At 47.8% G+C, this 17,520-nt stretch overlaps 1 protein-coding gene across 2 annotated transcripts in view; it reads left to right on the top strand.

Moving 5' to 3' along the window:
- SRPK2 (SRSF protein kinase 2) overlaps positions 1–15,758 on the top strand; it is a 760,208-nt gene extending 744,450 nt beyond the window's left edge. For both annotated transcript variants that reach the window (XM_086967039.1, XM_086967042.1), the window contains one exon: positions 14,088–15,758. In XM_086967039.1, the coding sequence (XP_086823165.1) occupies positions 14,088–14,272 (185 nt within the window). In that variant the 3' untranslated portion in view covers positions 14,273–15,758. The remainder of the gene's footprint in view (positions 1–14,087) is intronic.
- The last annotated feature ends 1,762 nt before the right edge of the window (positions 15,759–17,520 follow it).

The following is a 17,520-nucleotide window of genomic DNA, read 5'->3' as shown; positions in this document are numbered from 1 at the left end:
TATCAGAAAACATCGTAATAACATCGTTTAATAACTACAAATCCCATGAGATGAGCATTAGGCAGTCCTTCTTTAGTGTCCATAAATCCCAATATAAGGCGTCCAACCAACGAACTCCTCCTCTTTCTTCGTGGCGAGTCAGGCCAAAGTCTCAAGCATCTCTTTTCGCACCATCATTCCCTGGCGGAAAAAGAACAGCGTGAGCTAAGCCATACCCGCTAAGCATGAAGGCAAATCAACAAACAGAGCATCAAGTCAATCGACATGCAATCCAAGAGAAGAATAACCATACTGCAAGTCGGAAAACGGATTACTTACTCCAGTACGGGCGGGATCTCCGCAGGAGGTATGGGAGGGATAATCCTCGCCTCCGTGTCCTCAATAGAATTGAAACTTACCGTTACTACGCTAGGCAAATTTCGATTCTATGTCAGGACCGGAGGCTTCAGATTATGCTTGTTTAAAGCTTGTCCACCACCAAACTAGCAATATCCACCACCGGCTTAAAATAGAACCTTTTGAAGGTGGAATCCGAAGACCAGTCCGCAGCGCGCATGAGGTCTTCTAATCGTGCCCCATAGGGCAAAAGCTTTTGAGGCCATGGCCCCTCTTGCTGAGTGAGCTCCGAACTGCCTCGTATCAATACCAGCTTCCTGCATTACCCAACGCCTTGTGCGGTTTGCGCAGCGCAATCAGTAACTGCCGCTCGCCCGGAGGGCGAAGTTCCGTTGTAACATCCTCATAGGTTTTCAAACACTGTACCACACACAACTTGGGGGCATTGCAAATGCCGGATAGGAAATAGACCTCGTAGCCGATTTCGTGCGGCGGCCCACGGTAAAGGTCACCCCATCCGGGGAGAACGCTCTCGCGTGACATCCAGGGCACGCACATCAGACACTCTGCGACAAGACACTAAGCACAAGAGCATCGCCAGTTTAGCTGACAGTTCTTTTAAGGGAAGATACTTGTTAGGCTGCCAGGAAAGAAAAAGGTTCAACACCACGTTAACATCCCACAGGACGGAATACCGTGGCTCCGGCGGTAAAGCCAGGCGCACTCCTCTGAGGAGTCGATATACCAGGGGATGCTCCCCAACCGCCGCTCCATCTATATGCACATGAGCCGCTGATATGGTCCGGTATGCTAAGCCGGCGGTAGAGAGTTCTGCAAGAAAATTCAGGATAGGAACGAGGCCTGCGACCATGGAATCCAAACCCCGTCGAAGACACCAACGAACCCACCTGGTCCAAGCCGATCTATACCTCTTGGCAGTGCTGCCTGCCCAGGCCTTGGACAAAAAGTGCTGAGCTGAGTTCGAAAGGCCAGGGAGCGACCAACGTCGCCTGAAAGCCTCCATGCCATGAGGCGGAGAGAACCCTGGAGGAGATGGTGAGGGACCCCGTCTGGATTGAGGAGAAGACGAGGAAGCCGGGGGAGTAGGATTGGAGCATCCCAGGAAAGTTCCAGAAGAAGTGGAAACCACACTTGCGACCTCCACACGGGCGTCACCATCACCACGTCCGCCATCTGACGGCGAATCAGGGCCGCGGCCCGAACTATCATGGAGAAAGGCGGGAAGGCATACGGCCGTTCCTGACTCCAGTCCTGAAGGAACGCATCCGTCGCTTCCGCCAAGGGGTCCGGTCTCCAGCTGAAGAACCTCGGGAGCTGGAAGTCCAGACGGGACGCAAACAGATCTATGGAAAACGGACCCCAGAATGCCGCCAGCCGGCGGAATACTTGAACATCCAGCTTCCACAGGCTGGAGTCTCGGAGATATCTCGAGTGCCAATCCGCCACCTGATTGGCCCGACCCGGCAGGTATTCTGCCTGAACCGAGACTTGGTGGGCGAGACAATAATCCCAAAAGTCTTTCGCCAGGTCCGCAAGGGCTCTTGAACGCGGACCCCCTAAGTGGTTCACATACCGAACCGCTGAGACATTGTCCATCCGCAGAAGGACGCATGACTTCACCGAGTCCCTCGTCCAGCAACGGACGGCGAACGAACATGCTAGAAGCTCCAAGCAGTTGATGTGAAGTCGCTGTTCGTCGGACGACCAAGCGCCGCCTGTGGAGAAATCCCCGCAGCGGGCGCCCCAGCCAGACCTGCTGGCGTCGGACTCTATCACCAAGTCCGGAACGGACCCGAAAATCGCGCGGCCGTTCCACGCCTCCATGTGGGCTAGCCACCAAGACATTTCCTCTTTGACCTCCACCGACAGGGGAATCAAGCGGTCGTAGGATAGCCCTCTGCGCAAATGGTGCGCTTTCAGTCGCTGAAGAGCCCGATAGTGAAGAGGGCCCGGGAATATCGCCTGAATGGACGATGAGAGAAGGCCTACTACTCTGGCCACCTGCCGGAGGGAGGTGTGCGATTTGGAGATAGTTTGCCGAAGCACATGCTTTATTTTGGCCATCTTTCTGGACGGCAAACTGAGAGTCGATTTCACCGAGTCCACCACAAAGCCCAGGAACACCATTTGCTGGGCGGGGGTGAAAACCGACTTCTCCCTGTTGACAATAAACCCCAGACCTTGTAACAGAGAGACTGTCTGAGACAGATGGGCGGCCAACTTGCTCGGGTCCTGGCCCAACAGCAAGATGTCGTCCAGATAGACGATAAGCCGAATCCCCTGACTCCGCAGGGTTTCGATGGCCGGGTGCAGAATTTTTGTAAAGCACCAAGGGGCCGAGGAAAGACCGAACGGAAGGGCCTTGAACTCGAACACCATGTCTTTCCAGCAAAACTGAAGGAAACGACGATGTGGGGGGTAAATCGGGACCACCAGATACGCATCCTTGAGGTCCAGACGGACCATCCAGTCGTTCGGGAGCAAAACGTCCCTCAAAAGATGGATGCCTTCCATCTTGAAATGGTTGTACACCACCCAGCCATTGAACTCCCTGAGGTTGATGACTGGTCGTCTGCCCCCGTCCACCTTCTCCGCAAGGAAGATATTGCTCAGGAACCCCCGGGGGTGGCGCGTTGTTCGACAAATAGCCCCCTTGCGCAGCAGCGCCGAGACTTCTTCGTCGATCAAGAGCGCGTCCGATTGAGAAAACGTTATGGGCCGAGGAGGCTCCGCCTGGCACGGATGGTCGTAAAACTCTATGCGGAACCCCCGCACGGTCTGGAGGACCCAAGCGTCCGTTGTAATAGCTTCCCATGCCTGGGGGAAACACGCCAACCTCCCCCCAATAACAACCTGATCCGCAGGGATAACACTCACCATGTGAATTGTTGCCACCGGCGTCGTTCCGGAAGTTACCGCGTCCTCTGAAACGCTGACCTCTGGTGGGATAAAAGTTGTTGTAATTCGCGGAGGAGTTGTAGCCTCCCCTGCCGGAGCCATGCCCTTTTCCGGGCTGTTGCTGACCACCACGGCCGGTCGTGAGGCCCCTACCACGACCAGCCCCCCGGGAAAAACGCTGGTGGAAGACCCGCTTGATTGTTGACTGGGCCTTGTCCAGGGAGGTGAAGGTGGAGACAAACTTCCCCAGTTCTTTTATGAATGGCTCGCCAAAGAGCCCTCCTTGGGCAACAGCGCCAGCTTCCGACGAAGCCAAATCGCCCAACTTGGGATCCAGTTTTATCAGCAGCGACCGACGCCGTTCGGTCGAAAGGGCACAGTTGGCATTCCCCAGGAAGATAACAGCCCGCTGCGCCCAGTTGGACAGTACTTCCGGGCAAATGGCACTGCCCGACACCTTGGCTTCCTCGGCCATATCGAGAATTTTGGTGAGGGGGCCAATGGTGTCCAAGAGCTTGTCCTGGCAGGAGCGCCAGGAACGGTCGATCCCCTTCCGTGGGTCCTTGACTAACTTTGCCATGAAGGTGGCCATTTTTCCATCGAGCTCCGGCGTCATGGCCACCTTCCCGTCCAAAGTCGGGCGGGGACATTCGCCCCTCAAACAGCTGCGCGCCTCCTTCTCCAAGGGCTTGCGGAGGCGGCCCGCAACAAATTGCGCCACCTTGTCACCAGGCGCCCAAGCAGCCGACCACGGGTGCATGATTTCGTCCGGGTCCAGCATGCCTGAAGTGTCTTTGGGCAATTCTGTCGAAATGGACGCCGGTCGCCATGATCGCACCGAGTCCTCGTTGTCGTCGTCGTCCGTATCCGCGGGGGAAACACCCCCCGGGGAGGCCGGGACAACGTCCGCCGGCGTTGAAGGAGTCTGAGGCGGAGGCGCCTCGGAGGCCGACCCGGACGCCTTGGCCAGGAAAGCGTCGCGTAGGCGCTCGAAGGCGTCCTTGTCCACACCTTGTGAACCACTGGGACCCGCGTCCCCACGTGTCTTCTTGGCCGCCGGAGGCCGGCAAGGATCGTTGGCGGGAGCCCCCCCTAGGGCCGGTGCCAACTTGGCACATTCTTCGACAATGCGGGCTGAAAGTCTGTCCTCCATAGGCCCAACGATTTCCTGCACGCACCGGTAAATCGACTGGTCCACAGCCGCATAGAACTCGTCGTCTTGGAGGTACTGGTGTGACTCCTCCTCCTCGACGTAGTACCCCTCAGCCATGGCGTAGAATAAATTGGAAAACTGAGGGTTTCGATGGCGTACACAGACAGCCACGTGTGGGCCAACCGAAGGTTAGCAAAGATTGTTGGCCGGTGGAACCGAGCAATCAAAAAGGCAGCACCAGCCTTCACAGCGCGCCGACCCTCTCTCCAGAGACCGGGTCACACCGCCTCCCAGCGCGCTCAAGCGGGGGACACCCCAGCGGAAGCTGATGTAGGGAAAAAGGTGCTGAAAAACGCCCGCAGGCTTCAACGTGGTTACAACCACCAGTACAGACCCCACCGGGGCGTTCAGGCACAGGACAGTACAACCCAAGAGGGCGTCAGGGTTAGGCGGCAGCGGGCACTTGCGACGTCGACTCCCCAGCGCGGCTCCAATCAGTGAGACGGAAGCTGCGCGCGGGCAGGCGAGACGCAACGGCGCCCTCTAGCGGCGAACTCCACACCGCGGAACACACGGGGACATCGCGTAAGGGGCGAAGGCGTCCCCGCGATGGAAGGGGCTCTGGAAGGGAAGAAAAACCCCACAGGCCCCCAAAGTAACAGTCAATGCAAATAGAATATAAGAAAAACACAAAAACCTCAACAAACACAAAATGTGCAAGAGAGGGAGAATAGCACTTAACTGGCTGCGAAGCAGCGAAGAAAGAGGAGGAGTTCGTTGGTTGGACGCCTTATATTGGGATTTATGGACACTAAAGAAGGACTGCCTAATGCTCATCTCATGGGATTTGTAGTTATTAAACGATGTTATTACGATGTTTTCTGATATTCCTGTGTTGGGAATACTAACATTTTTTCAAGTTTTGATGCTTTTCTGGCTGCTGTGCGATGTGATGTTAATAAACAGCGAAGAGAGAAAAGCATAATCTGAAGCCTCCGGTCCTGACATAGAATTGTATATATTTCAACCTCGTGTTGCAAGAAATGCTTTGCGGTAAACTAACATTCCAACCGATTTCCTGTTTTAAATAGTTGTGCCTTAGAGTCACCATGGTTTCCGTCCCATGTCATTCAGCGTCTTGTACAACCAGGTCACCTGCCCCACGCTAAGCCAAGGGAGAGCAGCAGTTTCAGCACTGATTGTCACAGTGGTATCCCACTTCCCAGGCCCTATAAGCTTGCTTGTACATGACCGCACCAGTGCCCCATAAATGAGGAATTGGCCCCTGGGTAGGGCAGAGTGGTCACAGAGCTCGTCCATCGGGAGAAGGGCACCCAGTTCCCCACCGTTGTTACTCAGGCTGAAGTCCAGGCCCGAGGCTGGGCTGCAGTGAAGCACCAAACTGCGGTCTCATGGGGCAGCCCCACCAGCAGTATAGCCGAAGCATATAAAGGCGCTTTACCAGTCGGTACCATCCTGCGTCACCAGCTATGTGGCACCATTCCCAGTGTCCAAGGTGTCCTGGCAGGCGTCATCAAGCCACCTAGTTACCCACTGCAGCTGTGCCACTATATAGTATAGTTCAAAGTCTGGGATCCCAAAGCTACCCTGCTCATGTGGGCGCTTCGGTACAAAAGGGGGTGGTAATGGACGGATCATCTGAACCAATCAAACACTCACACCCAGTCAAAAGATCTGGGTTTAATCCATCACAGTTCTTTAGCCCACTCTGCTACCCCAGTTCAGACATGGCTATATGCAAATCAGTCTGACCCTGTGCCTCATGGGAACAGTCCAGCCCGAACTGCCAAGCCATGCCTTCCCTGGACCGGAAACAAGCTTCTGAGGACCTGTTTCTGGCATTCCAGCCGTCTTCAGCCCGGCTTGCTTGAATCCAGTGGCAAAGTGAGCAAGGGACTCACGTCTGAGCATACCCTGCCACACTTATGGCAGCCAAAAGCGGTACAAAAGGGGGTGGTGATGGACGGAGCATCTGAACCAATCAAACACTCACACCCAGTCAAAAGATCTGGGTTTGATCCATCACCGTTCTTTAGCCCACTCTGCCACCCCAGTTCAGACATGGCTATATGCAAATCAGTCTGACACTTGCAATTTCGCGTTCTCCCCTTCGGGCTCAAGTCTGCAACGCGCATATTCATGAAATGTCGTACCCCGGTGGCGGCATATCTCAGACAGTGCCATCACCAAGTCTTTCCATATCTGAATGACTGGCTGATCAAGGCTCCATCCTTAGAAGACGCGTCCAGGTCTTCCAATGCCCATTTAAAGCTTTTCGATTGCTTGGGTCTCACCCTCAATCAGGAAAAATCAGTCATACAACCTTCTCAGTGCATCAGTTTCCTAGGTGCAACCCTGGACACACGGTCAGCAAAAGCTTTACCATCCAGAGAGAGGATGAACAAGCTCCTTGCACTAGCTGCTATAGTAGCCTCGAAGACAGTCTTGACAGTCCACCTCTTCAAATCCCTCCTGGGGATGATGTCATCGGGTATCCTCCTGATTCCTCACTGTCGACTACGAATGAGACCTCTACAGGAGGCGCTCTCGAAGCAGTGGGCCTAATGCACCGGGTCATTCGACGACCACATAAGTGAATCCTCAGATGGTCGGAGCCCTGCAATGGTGGATGTCATCTCAAAACCTGTCTCAAGGCTTGTAATTCCTGCTTCCGACTGCTCCTCATGTTGTCACAACAGGCCCCTCATTCGAAGGCTGGGGAGTTTTTCTGCTAGAGCTACAGATAAGCGGGAAGTGGTCTCCTATGGAGAAGAAACTACATATCAATCTACTCGAACTGCGGGCAATCTTCCTGGCTCTTCAAGCTTTCCTGCCAAGAATCAAACATTCCCTGGTGCTCGTCCGGACAGACAATACCACGACTATGCACTACCTCAACAAACAGGGAGGGACACGCTCGCTGACGCTCTCCCGCGAGTCGCAAAAAAATCTGGAATTGACTCATGCTCCACAATGTAACCCTAAGGGCGGAATATGTCCCAGACACGGACAATGTGCTCGCCGACGCGTTGGGCAGGCAGAAAACATCAGCACACGAGTGGGAGCTAGATCAACAAATTATCGACCAGATCTTCTCCAGATGGGGCACGCCTCAAATCCATCTATTTGCGGCGAGAATGAATGCCAAATGCCCACACTTCGCAAGTTGGCATCCCCATTCGGGGTCTCTAGGGAATGCATTTTCCATTGCATGGCGCAACGTCTTTGCGTACGCCTTTCCGCCATTCCCGATGCTTCCCAGAGTCCTCAGGAAAATTTAGGTGGAGCCTTGTACTCTAATTTTAATAGCCCCAACTTGACCGGGGCAACATTGGATCACAGAGCTCCACCGTCTATCCCTGGAGCCGCCGATCCACCTGCGGCACCATCCATGTCTGCTCACAATGAACAACAATCAAGTTCAACATCCGGATCTGAAGTCTCTCAGGTTAGCTGCCGGGCTCCTGTGTTCTGAGAGTTCCACAATCTAAATATTCCACAAGACTGTGACATTCTTGCCAGAGCAAGGGCGGATAGCACGACCAAAACGTATTCCCTGAAATGGAAGCGCTTTTGTGTTTGGTGTGCAGATCAAGGCATTCGACTTTTCTCCTCTTCACCAGAGCAAATCTTACCTTATCTATTACACCTGGCACAGTCGGGCCTAGCCCACTCCTCCATTAAAGTACACTTAGCAGCAATATCTCGTTATAAAAGAACTTCAACGAGTCAATCTCTCTGGTCAAGCAGGTTTATTAAGTAATTTCTAAAAGGATTATACCGATCTTTCCCGCCAGTAAGGATGTTGCCACCTACCTGACATCTCAATGTGGTTCTTAACCAGCTCATGAAGCATCCGTTCGAACCAGTACACAGAGCGGACCTAAAGTATGTCTCGTGGAAAACAGCACTCCTCCTGGCGCTCACATCTGCAAGGAGGGTCAGTGAGCTACAGGCGTTTTCAATCCAGGATCCTTTTCTACAGTTTTAAAAATGACAGAGTAATCCTGAGAACCAATCCTAGGTTTATCCCAAAAGTCTTGTTGGACTTCCACCTAAATGAACCTGTGGTTCAGCGTTCCTTCTTTCCAAACCCAAGCACGGCAGCTGAGAGATCGCTGCATTCTTTGGATCTCAAACGATGCTTGAAGTTTTACATTGACAAAACGAAAACATTCAGGAAATCTAACCAGCTATTCGTAGCTTACAGCAGACCTAGGAAAGGTCTACCACTTACCAAGCAGAGCATCTCCAGATGGATTTCTGCAGCCATTGCTTTCTGTCATGATCAAGCTGGACAGCCATTGCATTCCAAAGTGAGAGCGCACTCCACGAGAGCTATGTCCACTAATATGGCTCTCTTTGCAGGGGCGCTAGTCATTGACATTTGCAGGGCGGCAACATGGAAGTCGCTGCATACCTTCACTAGGCATTACTGCTTGGATACAGAGCTGATGCATGATGCAGCAGTGGGACAAACCGTGTTACACCATCTATTTCAGTAAGGTGAGCCTTCCTCCGTCCCTCCATCCTACTCGGATATGCACATTTCTTTACTAATAATTATTGTGGATTTCTAATAATGGTTCATGCTCACATGATGTGTATTATCTAAGGACTTGTATATGCTGTTCCATCAGAAATGTGCACTCTGCATTGCTTGCTACTCGGATTCAGGCATGTGAATCTATGAACGACACCCATAATACTGGATAAGAAATGCGTTACTTACCTGTAACTGCAGTTATCCAGTATTGGTGTCTTTTTCATAGATTCACATGCAACCCTCCCGCCTTCCCTGGAAGGACTCACCTAATTCTCTCAGTACCACGCCTACTTAGCTTAGTGCGTACAAAAATCTGAGGGACTGAGGCTCCTGACCGGAAGGTTCTAGAGGGAGGTGGCAGCTGATTGGCTCTTCTCTATAGTTTGGTCCTTTTTACAAAAGGACATGGATATGTTACTAAGGTGAGGCCTCTAGGCCTACTATTCTCTATGTATGTCTATAGGACATTACTTTTCTATGTACCGGAGACTCCCGTCTCGACGACGGGGGATGATTCAGGCATGTGAATTTATGAAAGACACCAATACTGGATAACTGCAGTTACAGGTAAGTAACGCATTTCTTTGGGCATTCCAGGAGACATAGTCTGTAGAAGGAGTTTTTCATGTAGGCTACTTAAACTTCTTTAAAGCAGCTATAAGGGGTGAAAGAGGTAGACCCGTAGGAGGTTTGACTTGTTGGGTTCGCCAATCTGAGGGTGTAAGGATTAATGAGGTTTATATTGATAGCCCTGATATCTTGGCCTTAAGGATTAGTTCTAAAAAAGGCCTTGATATAACCATTTACAACGTGTACTCGAGGGGACAACCTGGTGGCAGGGGTTCGAGTGTTATCGCAATTCTAGAAAACCACCTGGCCCAGGATGTTAGCACTAGTAGACGGATCATTGCTGGTGATTTCAATACCACCTTTAAACCCCTCGGCCTAGATGACGGAAGGCTTACTGAGGATGTAGATGCAGTTTAGGGGATTACCCCATTGGACCTCACTCCCATAAGGAAATGGTCTGAGGCTGCCCTCCAATTAAAGGGGCTATGCTTGGAACGGGGCCTGGGGGCGGTTAATGGCAGGACAGAGTCCGATAAACATGGTGTAGAGAAATTTGATAATGGTAGGTCAAAAAGCTGAATTGACTATATTTTGGTCAGTGTGGACCTTTGGCCGCTAGTCTTGGATATGGTAGTACAGGGTAGACCAGAAAGTGACCCTAATCCCTTGGTTTGTAAATTAGACTATAAAAGCTTTTACTGTTCTCCCACGTTGGAAGATGTTGGTTGACCCAATATTTTAACTACTTCTAATGATTTAAAAAGGGTTTGTTGGTCGCGGATAGCTACTAATGATAGAGATGTGATGCAGATTAGGGACATGGTATCAAAGTCCGTGGACAAACTCTCGGCCTGTGAGTCCCTGGAAGTGCTTAATGCCACTGTACTGGGAGTCCATACTGATTTATTTAATTGGCTGAAAGGGTTTTTTTGTTAAAAATAATCTGCGTAAAAAGATTAATTTGCCGAAACCAAGATCATGATATAATAATAAGTGCAGAACTGCCCATAAGGGTCTGGTTGAAGCAATAAAATCAAGGTCTCAAGACACAATCAAGCAGTGTAGATTCAATTATAAATCAGCTGTAAGACAAGCCAAGAGAGACTGGGACGAGGACCGCTGGAGGCATTTACTAAATGCTTGCCAGGGGAGAAACATGGTTAAATTCTGGGAACCACGTAAGTGGGGGAACAGCCTGCAGGCTAAAATCCCCGGAAATCATGTTGAGCCACAGCACTGGGTTTGCTTTTTTGAGGCACAGTTTAGGGCACCGCTTTGCATCACAGAAGTTACCCTGCCTATCCAAGTTGACAGTCCACTGGTGTTTACAAATGGAGAGGTGGAATCTGCCCTGAAAACAATTCAGAGTGGAAAGGCGCCAGGCCCTGACTGCATTCCTGCAGATTTATTCAAGCAGGATTTAGAGTTATGGGTCCCATACATCAGGCTCTTAATTAATGCCAATGCCCAAGGTGCCCCTATCCCTCCATCCTGGTCCGGAGCAGAGATTATACCAATATTCAAGAAGGGAGATCGCTCTGGTCCGGCCAGTTATAGGCCCATTAGTTTAATTGACGCCATGCAAAAGATCGTTGCGCGATTGATCGTGGGAAAGATACAGGGATGGTTGGTGGATGAGGACATTTTGTCACCCTTACAGGCAGGATTTAGTTCTCACGTAAGCACCCTCGATCAAGCCTTCCGATTTGTTTTTATCTTCTGGAAGGAGTTCTTTTTAGGAGGTGGTTTGATCTTTGCTGCATTTGTGGACTTAAAATCCGCATTCGATCTTGTCCCAAGGGCAAGGCTGTGGGAGATTCTAATTAAAATTGGGATGCCGAAGGAGTTGGTTGCCATATTAGTTAAATTGCACGAACATACAAATGCACAGGTACGATGGGGCAAACCAGGCGAGATTATGGAAAAATTCGAGGTAAACAAAGGGGTCCGTCAGGGGTGTGTGCTGGCCCCCACTCTGTTTTCTATATTCATTAACGGGTGGTCCAGTACTTTACCAACTACCCAACGGATGCGCCAATATTGGCCGGCACCAAGGTGCCCCTCCTCATGTTTGCGGACGACACCTTGATAATATCAAAAACAAGACAGGGATTACAACTGGCCCTTTCACGGTTTGAGGTGTTCTGCCGCGAGCATGAGTTGGTTGTCAATGTAGGGAAAACCAAGTTCATGGTGCTCCATGGGTCCATGGGTCTAAGCTAGTAAAAGCGAATGTCCTTATGGATGGTGAACCCCTGGAGCAGAACGACGTTTTCACCTACTTAGGTGTCACCTTTAATGATAAACTGAGCTGGAAGCCCCAAATAGATATCCTGGCACTAAAACATGCTCAGTTAGCTGGTGCCTTGCTTAAGGAACATAGCTTGTCCTTCTCTAGGCCTATTGCTCCAATTGTTAATATTTACACGTCTAAAATCTGTCCAGCAATTCTTTATGGAGCCGAACTCTGGGGTTTCACTAAACTATCCCCCCTCTGCACAGCCCAGAATAAATTCATGAGATCCATAGTGGGTCTACCCCAATCTACTCCTAGAATCCCACTGCTCTACGATCTTGGCTGTCATGCATTGGAAGATGTTGCCCGCTGCAGACCATTGGCCAACTGGAGACGGCTCTGGACAACTCCAGAGCTTCACTTATATGCCAGGGCCATGCTGGAAGTTAGGGGACTAAGCCACTCCCATAAGATCCCATGGTGTTCTGGTGTCAAATCCCTGCTAATTGACATGGGGATGAGGAATCTTTGGGATCATCCCGAGACTACAGTATTTCCATCTAAAAAGTTGTTTAAAGCAGCATACTGGGAGTTGATCAAAGTGAAGCGATTCTCCAGCCATGTTAATCCGTCATTGTCAAGAGATTACCTTGATATTAGGGATGAACCCCCTTTGGTGGCCTATTGGGATCTAGTAATGAAACGTTTAGATCGTAAATTATACCATCAGTTTAGGGTTGGAACCTTGCCGTTGTGGTGGCTTACTAGTTAATGGTATCCTACCACTAGTAATAAGGGCCAGTATTGTAAAGATCAGATAGAAGATATAGACCACTTCCTATTTGTTTGCCCGGTTTATCACAAGCCGAGAAGTACATGGCTGAAACCCCTGTGTAAGCTTATGGGTACTAGCTCAGCTATGGTGGCAAAGAGATTGTTGAAAACCGACCCTACACAATATGTAGTCATATGAATTGCTAAGTTCCTGAGTTGGGCATGGGTCTTGCGTGCAAAAATGTGCGGGCAAAGTAACATGTAAGGTCCCCGATTCCATACCTATACTGCACCTTATAATGTGTTTTTTTTAAATAGCTTTTAGCTATGACATTAATGTATGATCTAAGTCTTTTCTGCTGGGATAAAAACATTTAATACATTTTTAATTGATTTTAATAATGTTAAATGTTATTGTATATGTATGTATTTATTAATGAGATGGAGTAGTAACTGTTAATTTATATTTTTATAACTGGATTACAATTAATGGATGACTCTTGTAATAATGTATTTTTTGATAATCATGTCTTTTAATGATGAAGAATCGCAATAAAGACTTATGAATGAATGAGAAAACATAATCAACCACGACAGACCCTCTACAGACATTGCGGGATAAGTGGACACAGGATGGGATAGAATTAGATGACGAGGATTGGCAAGTGGCAATATCCTCCCCTATATAGGTGGCTATTCTGGCACGCTTACGACTGGTACAGCTTAAAATCCTTCATAGGATCTATATCACAGGGCCCCGGTTGGTACACATGGGGTGGTCGGACACAGGCGAATGAAGGGGTTGCAGCCTCACCGGAACATTCATGCACACCACCTGGGATTGCGCACATATTAGCTCCTACTGGCTCCAAATCCACGCCACAATCAATGAGGTGCTACGTGTTTCTCTCCATCCGGAGGCTCGACAATGTATTCTAAATATTTGGGAGCCCACAGACCTGAACTTTTCCCAGACGCAATTGGTCACACTGGGGTTCATGTTGACCAAACAAAACATTGCTCAACTGTGGGGGGCAGCACATCCGCCTACCTTGGAGGCCTAAGAAAATGACCTTGATTGGTGCATGTTTAAAGAAAAAACTGTATATCAGGCAAGGGGGTGTGCTAGGAAGTGGTCCCGTATCTGGAATCCTAGGAATGCATATAGAGGGGAGATTTGTATGCTGCCACTAAGTGTTGCACATGATGACCCCGTATCCCCATGATGCTCTTCTCTATGATGAAGTCAATGTATCCATTCACCCATACATACTGTAATGTGTAATCTGTGCGTCCTTCTGCACTGTATTGTGTTGCCGATGTGTGTTTCAATACAAAGATTTACACAAATAAAAAAAGAACTGAAAACATGCCTCTTTCTTTTTCAATGAATAATACGTGTAATGTTGGTGCCTCACTCTGTTGCACAAGCCTCTTCCATGCATCACACTTTTACTGTTTTTAATAACTTTTAATGAGAAAAGTAAGTATTTGATGCATACACTTTTTAATGTGAAACCTTCATTCTGTAGGAGAGCTTCGACACATTACACGGCTGAAACCCTGGAGCTTATTTGACGTTCTTATTGAGAAGTATGGATGGCCACATGAAGATGCTGCACAGTTTACAGATTTCCTGGTCCCCATGCTAGAAATGGTCCCGGAGAAGCGAGCGTCTGCTGGAGAATGCCTAAGGCACCCTTGGTTGAGTTCCTAACAGAATTTCCAAATATACCTTTCTGATCCAGCCACCGTGTTCTTGTAATTCAGAGCTAAAGGATGATTGTCAACTGATTCTTTATTAGGATTATAAAGTGAGCTGGATTCAGCCTCAGACCATTTGTTTTGCTTCGAAGTACTGTTGTTTGACATTCTGCTTTTTGTGCACGATGGTTTTGGGAAGGGTAGTGTTGTTAGTCCTCAGCTAGTAGTTAACCGACCTACTCTTTTCTGAAAACACTCTTATCTGTCAACCAGAATTGTTCCCCGTGTTGTGGCATTCAGATGTCAGATTTTTTGAACAGGTATTTTTTTCATGTGTTTGGCAAATTTTGTATCTATTTATGAAAAATGTTTTCGCAGATGATGAGTTACATTATTTACAAATGTAAGAAATTATCAAGTCAAACTTGAGAAACAAGAAGGAGCTAAAGGCTATCTTCTGTCAAAGGGACATCATTTTGTATTATAGTGTATGTAACCAAACCTTGTAAATGTTTTTCCCATTGAACAGCAGATGGGGGCTCCACTTGCCAAGTACAGCTACCTTTGAGAGCTATTGAGCCTCCAAAGCCGCATGTAGTGGGTTAAAGCTGCTTAAAGGGGTGTTGTAAAATGTTCCTAGAACGATGAATTGGAAAGCAAGCTGCTATTGTTTTATTAATTCAATATCCCAAGTAGCACTTTAAAGGGAGGCCAGACTTCATTGTCTACGAGAGTACTTACGAGTTTAGCACACCCATTACCACTTTGCATATTTTACAAAGTGCTTTTAAGGAGCAATAGCAATGTCCCTTAAAATGTGACGATGAAGACATGGTACCACGTGTTATTGCCTTAATTGAGCACTGTAAGTTGTACATTACATAATGTTCACATTAGCATGGGAACACGTTCCCTTTGTAGAATCGCTAAATTTATCAAGACATATAAATATTTATATACATACATTATTTTGCTGTAATAGAAAAGAAGACGAATTTGCAGGCTTAAATGTATTGTGATCTACAATTTTCAGTGTGATAGGCGTACTACTTCAACCCCCAAATATCATTCTCAAAGAAAGACCAAGTTCATTCCGTATACAGTTTTATTTAAAACGTTAAAAAAACTTTATAAAAAAATGTATTGCACTGGTTTTAATGTTTTTCCCAGGAATTGGCATACATATTCCCTTTGCAGGTTACATGTAGTTTTGTTTGAGCATTTCCCTTGGAAACAATGTTAAAGAATCTATGTCATGGGCAATACAGATTTTAGAATGTAAATTATGGAGGTATTTTTCGCCTCTTTTAGAAGTGTGTGGAATGAATGTACGTTTATTTCTGGTTTTACACATTAATTATGGTGCAACTTTTTCTCCACTGCAGTTTATTAAAAAGCCTTTGCAATAACTAGATTGTGAAAATACCCCAGCGTTGTAACAGTAACCAGTTGTTGTTAAGGTGCTTGCAATTGTCTAATTAAAGTGATGTTTTTTCATATATTGTTCTCCTTGTAGTATGTTTGACACGGGGGGGGGGCATGTTTAGTGTGGTTTACAGTGCATTTTATTAAATAAAACAAATAATTATTAAATTAAATGACAACAAAATTAGAGTAATATTCACCACTTTGGATGTTTTCAGTATGTCCGTAGGAGAAACCATTTTATTTTACTATGTGTGCAACGTCTGATGTCATCTTCTATTGCCTTGTTCATTTTAACTTTGAAGATCCCAGTTCTCGCTTGGAGCTCAACTAAAAAATTCCTCAAGCCATTGATGATGTGCAGCGAGAAATTCTTTAACTGGTACATGATGGAAGCTGAATCCTTATATATTCAAGGGGCTCTACAGCATTTACCCACATGACTGAAAGACCAATGTTTGGAGTGTGAATTTCTACCTCTCAGATAATGGCAGGCGTTAAAGCCTACTTAAAGTGGTTGAGGAAAGTGGTCCATGTTGTGTCACTCATCAGTTGGCATGATAACCATTAATTTGTTTTCTTTTCTTACTTTGTCCTCGAATATCTCTGACTGAGGGTCAACTATGTTAATAGATCGCTCAGCGTGCTTTCACTACCTAAAAACAATACCCTGCTTTGTCACCATTGTAAAGAAATTACTTTAGCAGGGAGCAAGGTTTGGAGGTTCTGGAACGAGTCACTTGCTTGCTTTTTGCTAACTGACCCAAGTCAGAGACGATTCTTATAATTGTAGATTTTTTATTAGACTAATACGCATGTTTTAGTACCGTCTTATGCAGCTATCTGCAGGGCCTATGTTTACTAACTCTTTAACAAATACCTAGAGTAGGCGTAGGTTCTGTCCCAGAGAAGAATCCTTCCTTTACCTCATGCTATAGCTAGTTAATGTATGTTTCCACTTCCAAATGTGTGTTTGCATTGCAATGCATGAAGCACTGTTTACATCTAAAAAAAAATACGGATCATATTCACTTCTTATGCATATTGTGTGCAAGTCATTTGTTTATTTACTGCCTGTGTTGTTTCATGGGTAACCAACAGCTCTTCATAAATTATTGGTCCTTTCTACTAGAAAATTACTGTAAACTAATAGTTAAAAAGGTTTTTGTAAAGTGGCACTCCCCTCTTGTTTAGGTCTCGGCTGGAGATAGCAGCGTGCATGCGCTGCTCTTGGCATCCGAGAGCTTCTTGGAATCAATACAGATTCCGAAGCTCTTGGAGGCGGAGTTGAAGCCCCCCCAATCTTTTTAATTGGCTAGCATCAGCTACCATGCAAAATGCTGGCTTTTGTTTGTAAAGGAGGCTTCTTAGTCCCTCCTTGGCACCGCCTTGTCTCCTTTTGGCCACGCCTTCCGGGATTTGATCTTTCACCGGCGGCGTGACACTCTCCCCTTCATTACTCCCTACGCACTTTTTTCTTTGCATTCGGTTGTGGCAAAGTCAGCTGCGTGTTTTCTTTCGCATCGCGCTTTCACTTAAAGTGAAAGCACAAAGCGAAAATAAACACGCGGCTGCCTTTGCGGTACCGCTCTTGTTGTTACAGTCTGCAAATTCTGCGGCCGTTGGAGGTTAACTGGTAAGTGCAGTAAATCTATAATTGTAGTGAAAACACGTGGCTGCCCTAAAAGAGCACATCCCATGGTCTATTTTTTCACGCCTCCCAGTGTAGCTTTCTTTAGCGGGTCGGACCCCTGTTCTTGGCTGACGTCACCAGTGCTTTTCGGACTGAGGACTGTCTCACCAAAACTCTCGAGCAGACAATTAGACTCTCTAAAC

This window comes from Lissotriton vulgaris, chromosome 1_1 (assembly GCF_964263255.1).
Source record: "Lissotriton vulgaris chromosome 1_1, aLisVul1.2, whole genome shotgun sequence".
Lineage (NCBI taxonomy): Eukaryota > Metazoa > Chordata > Amphibia > Caudata > Salamandridae > Lissotriton > Lissotriton vulgaris.
The sequence above is the reverse complement of the archived record's forward strand: the minus strand, read 5'-3'. Positions and strand labels throughout refer to the sequence as shown.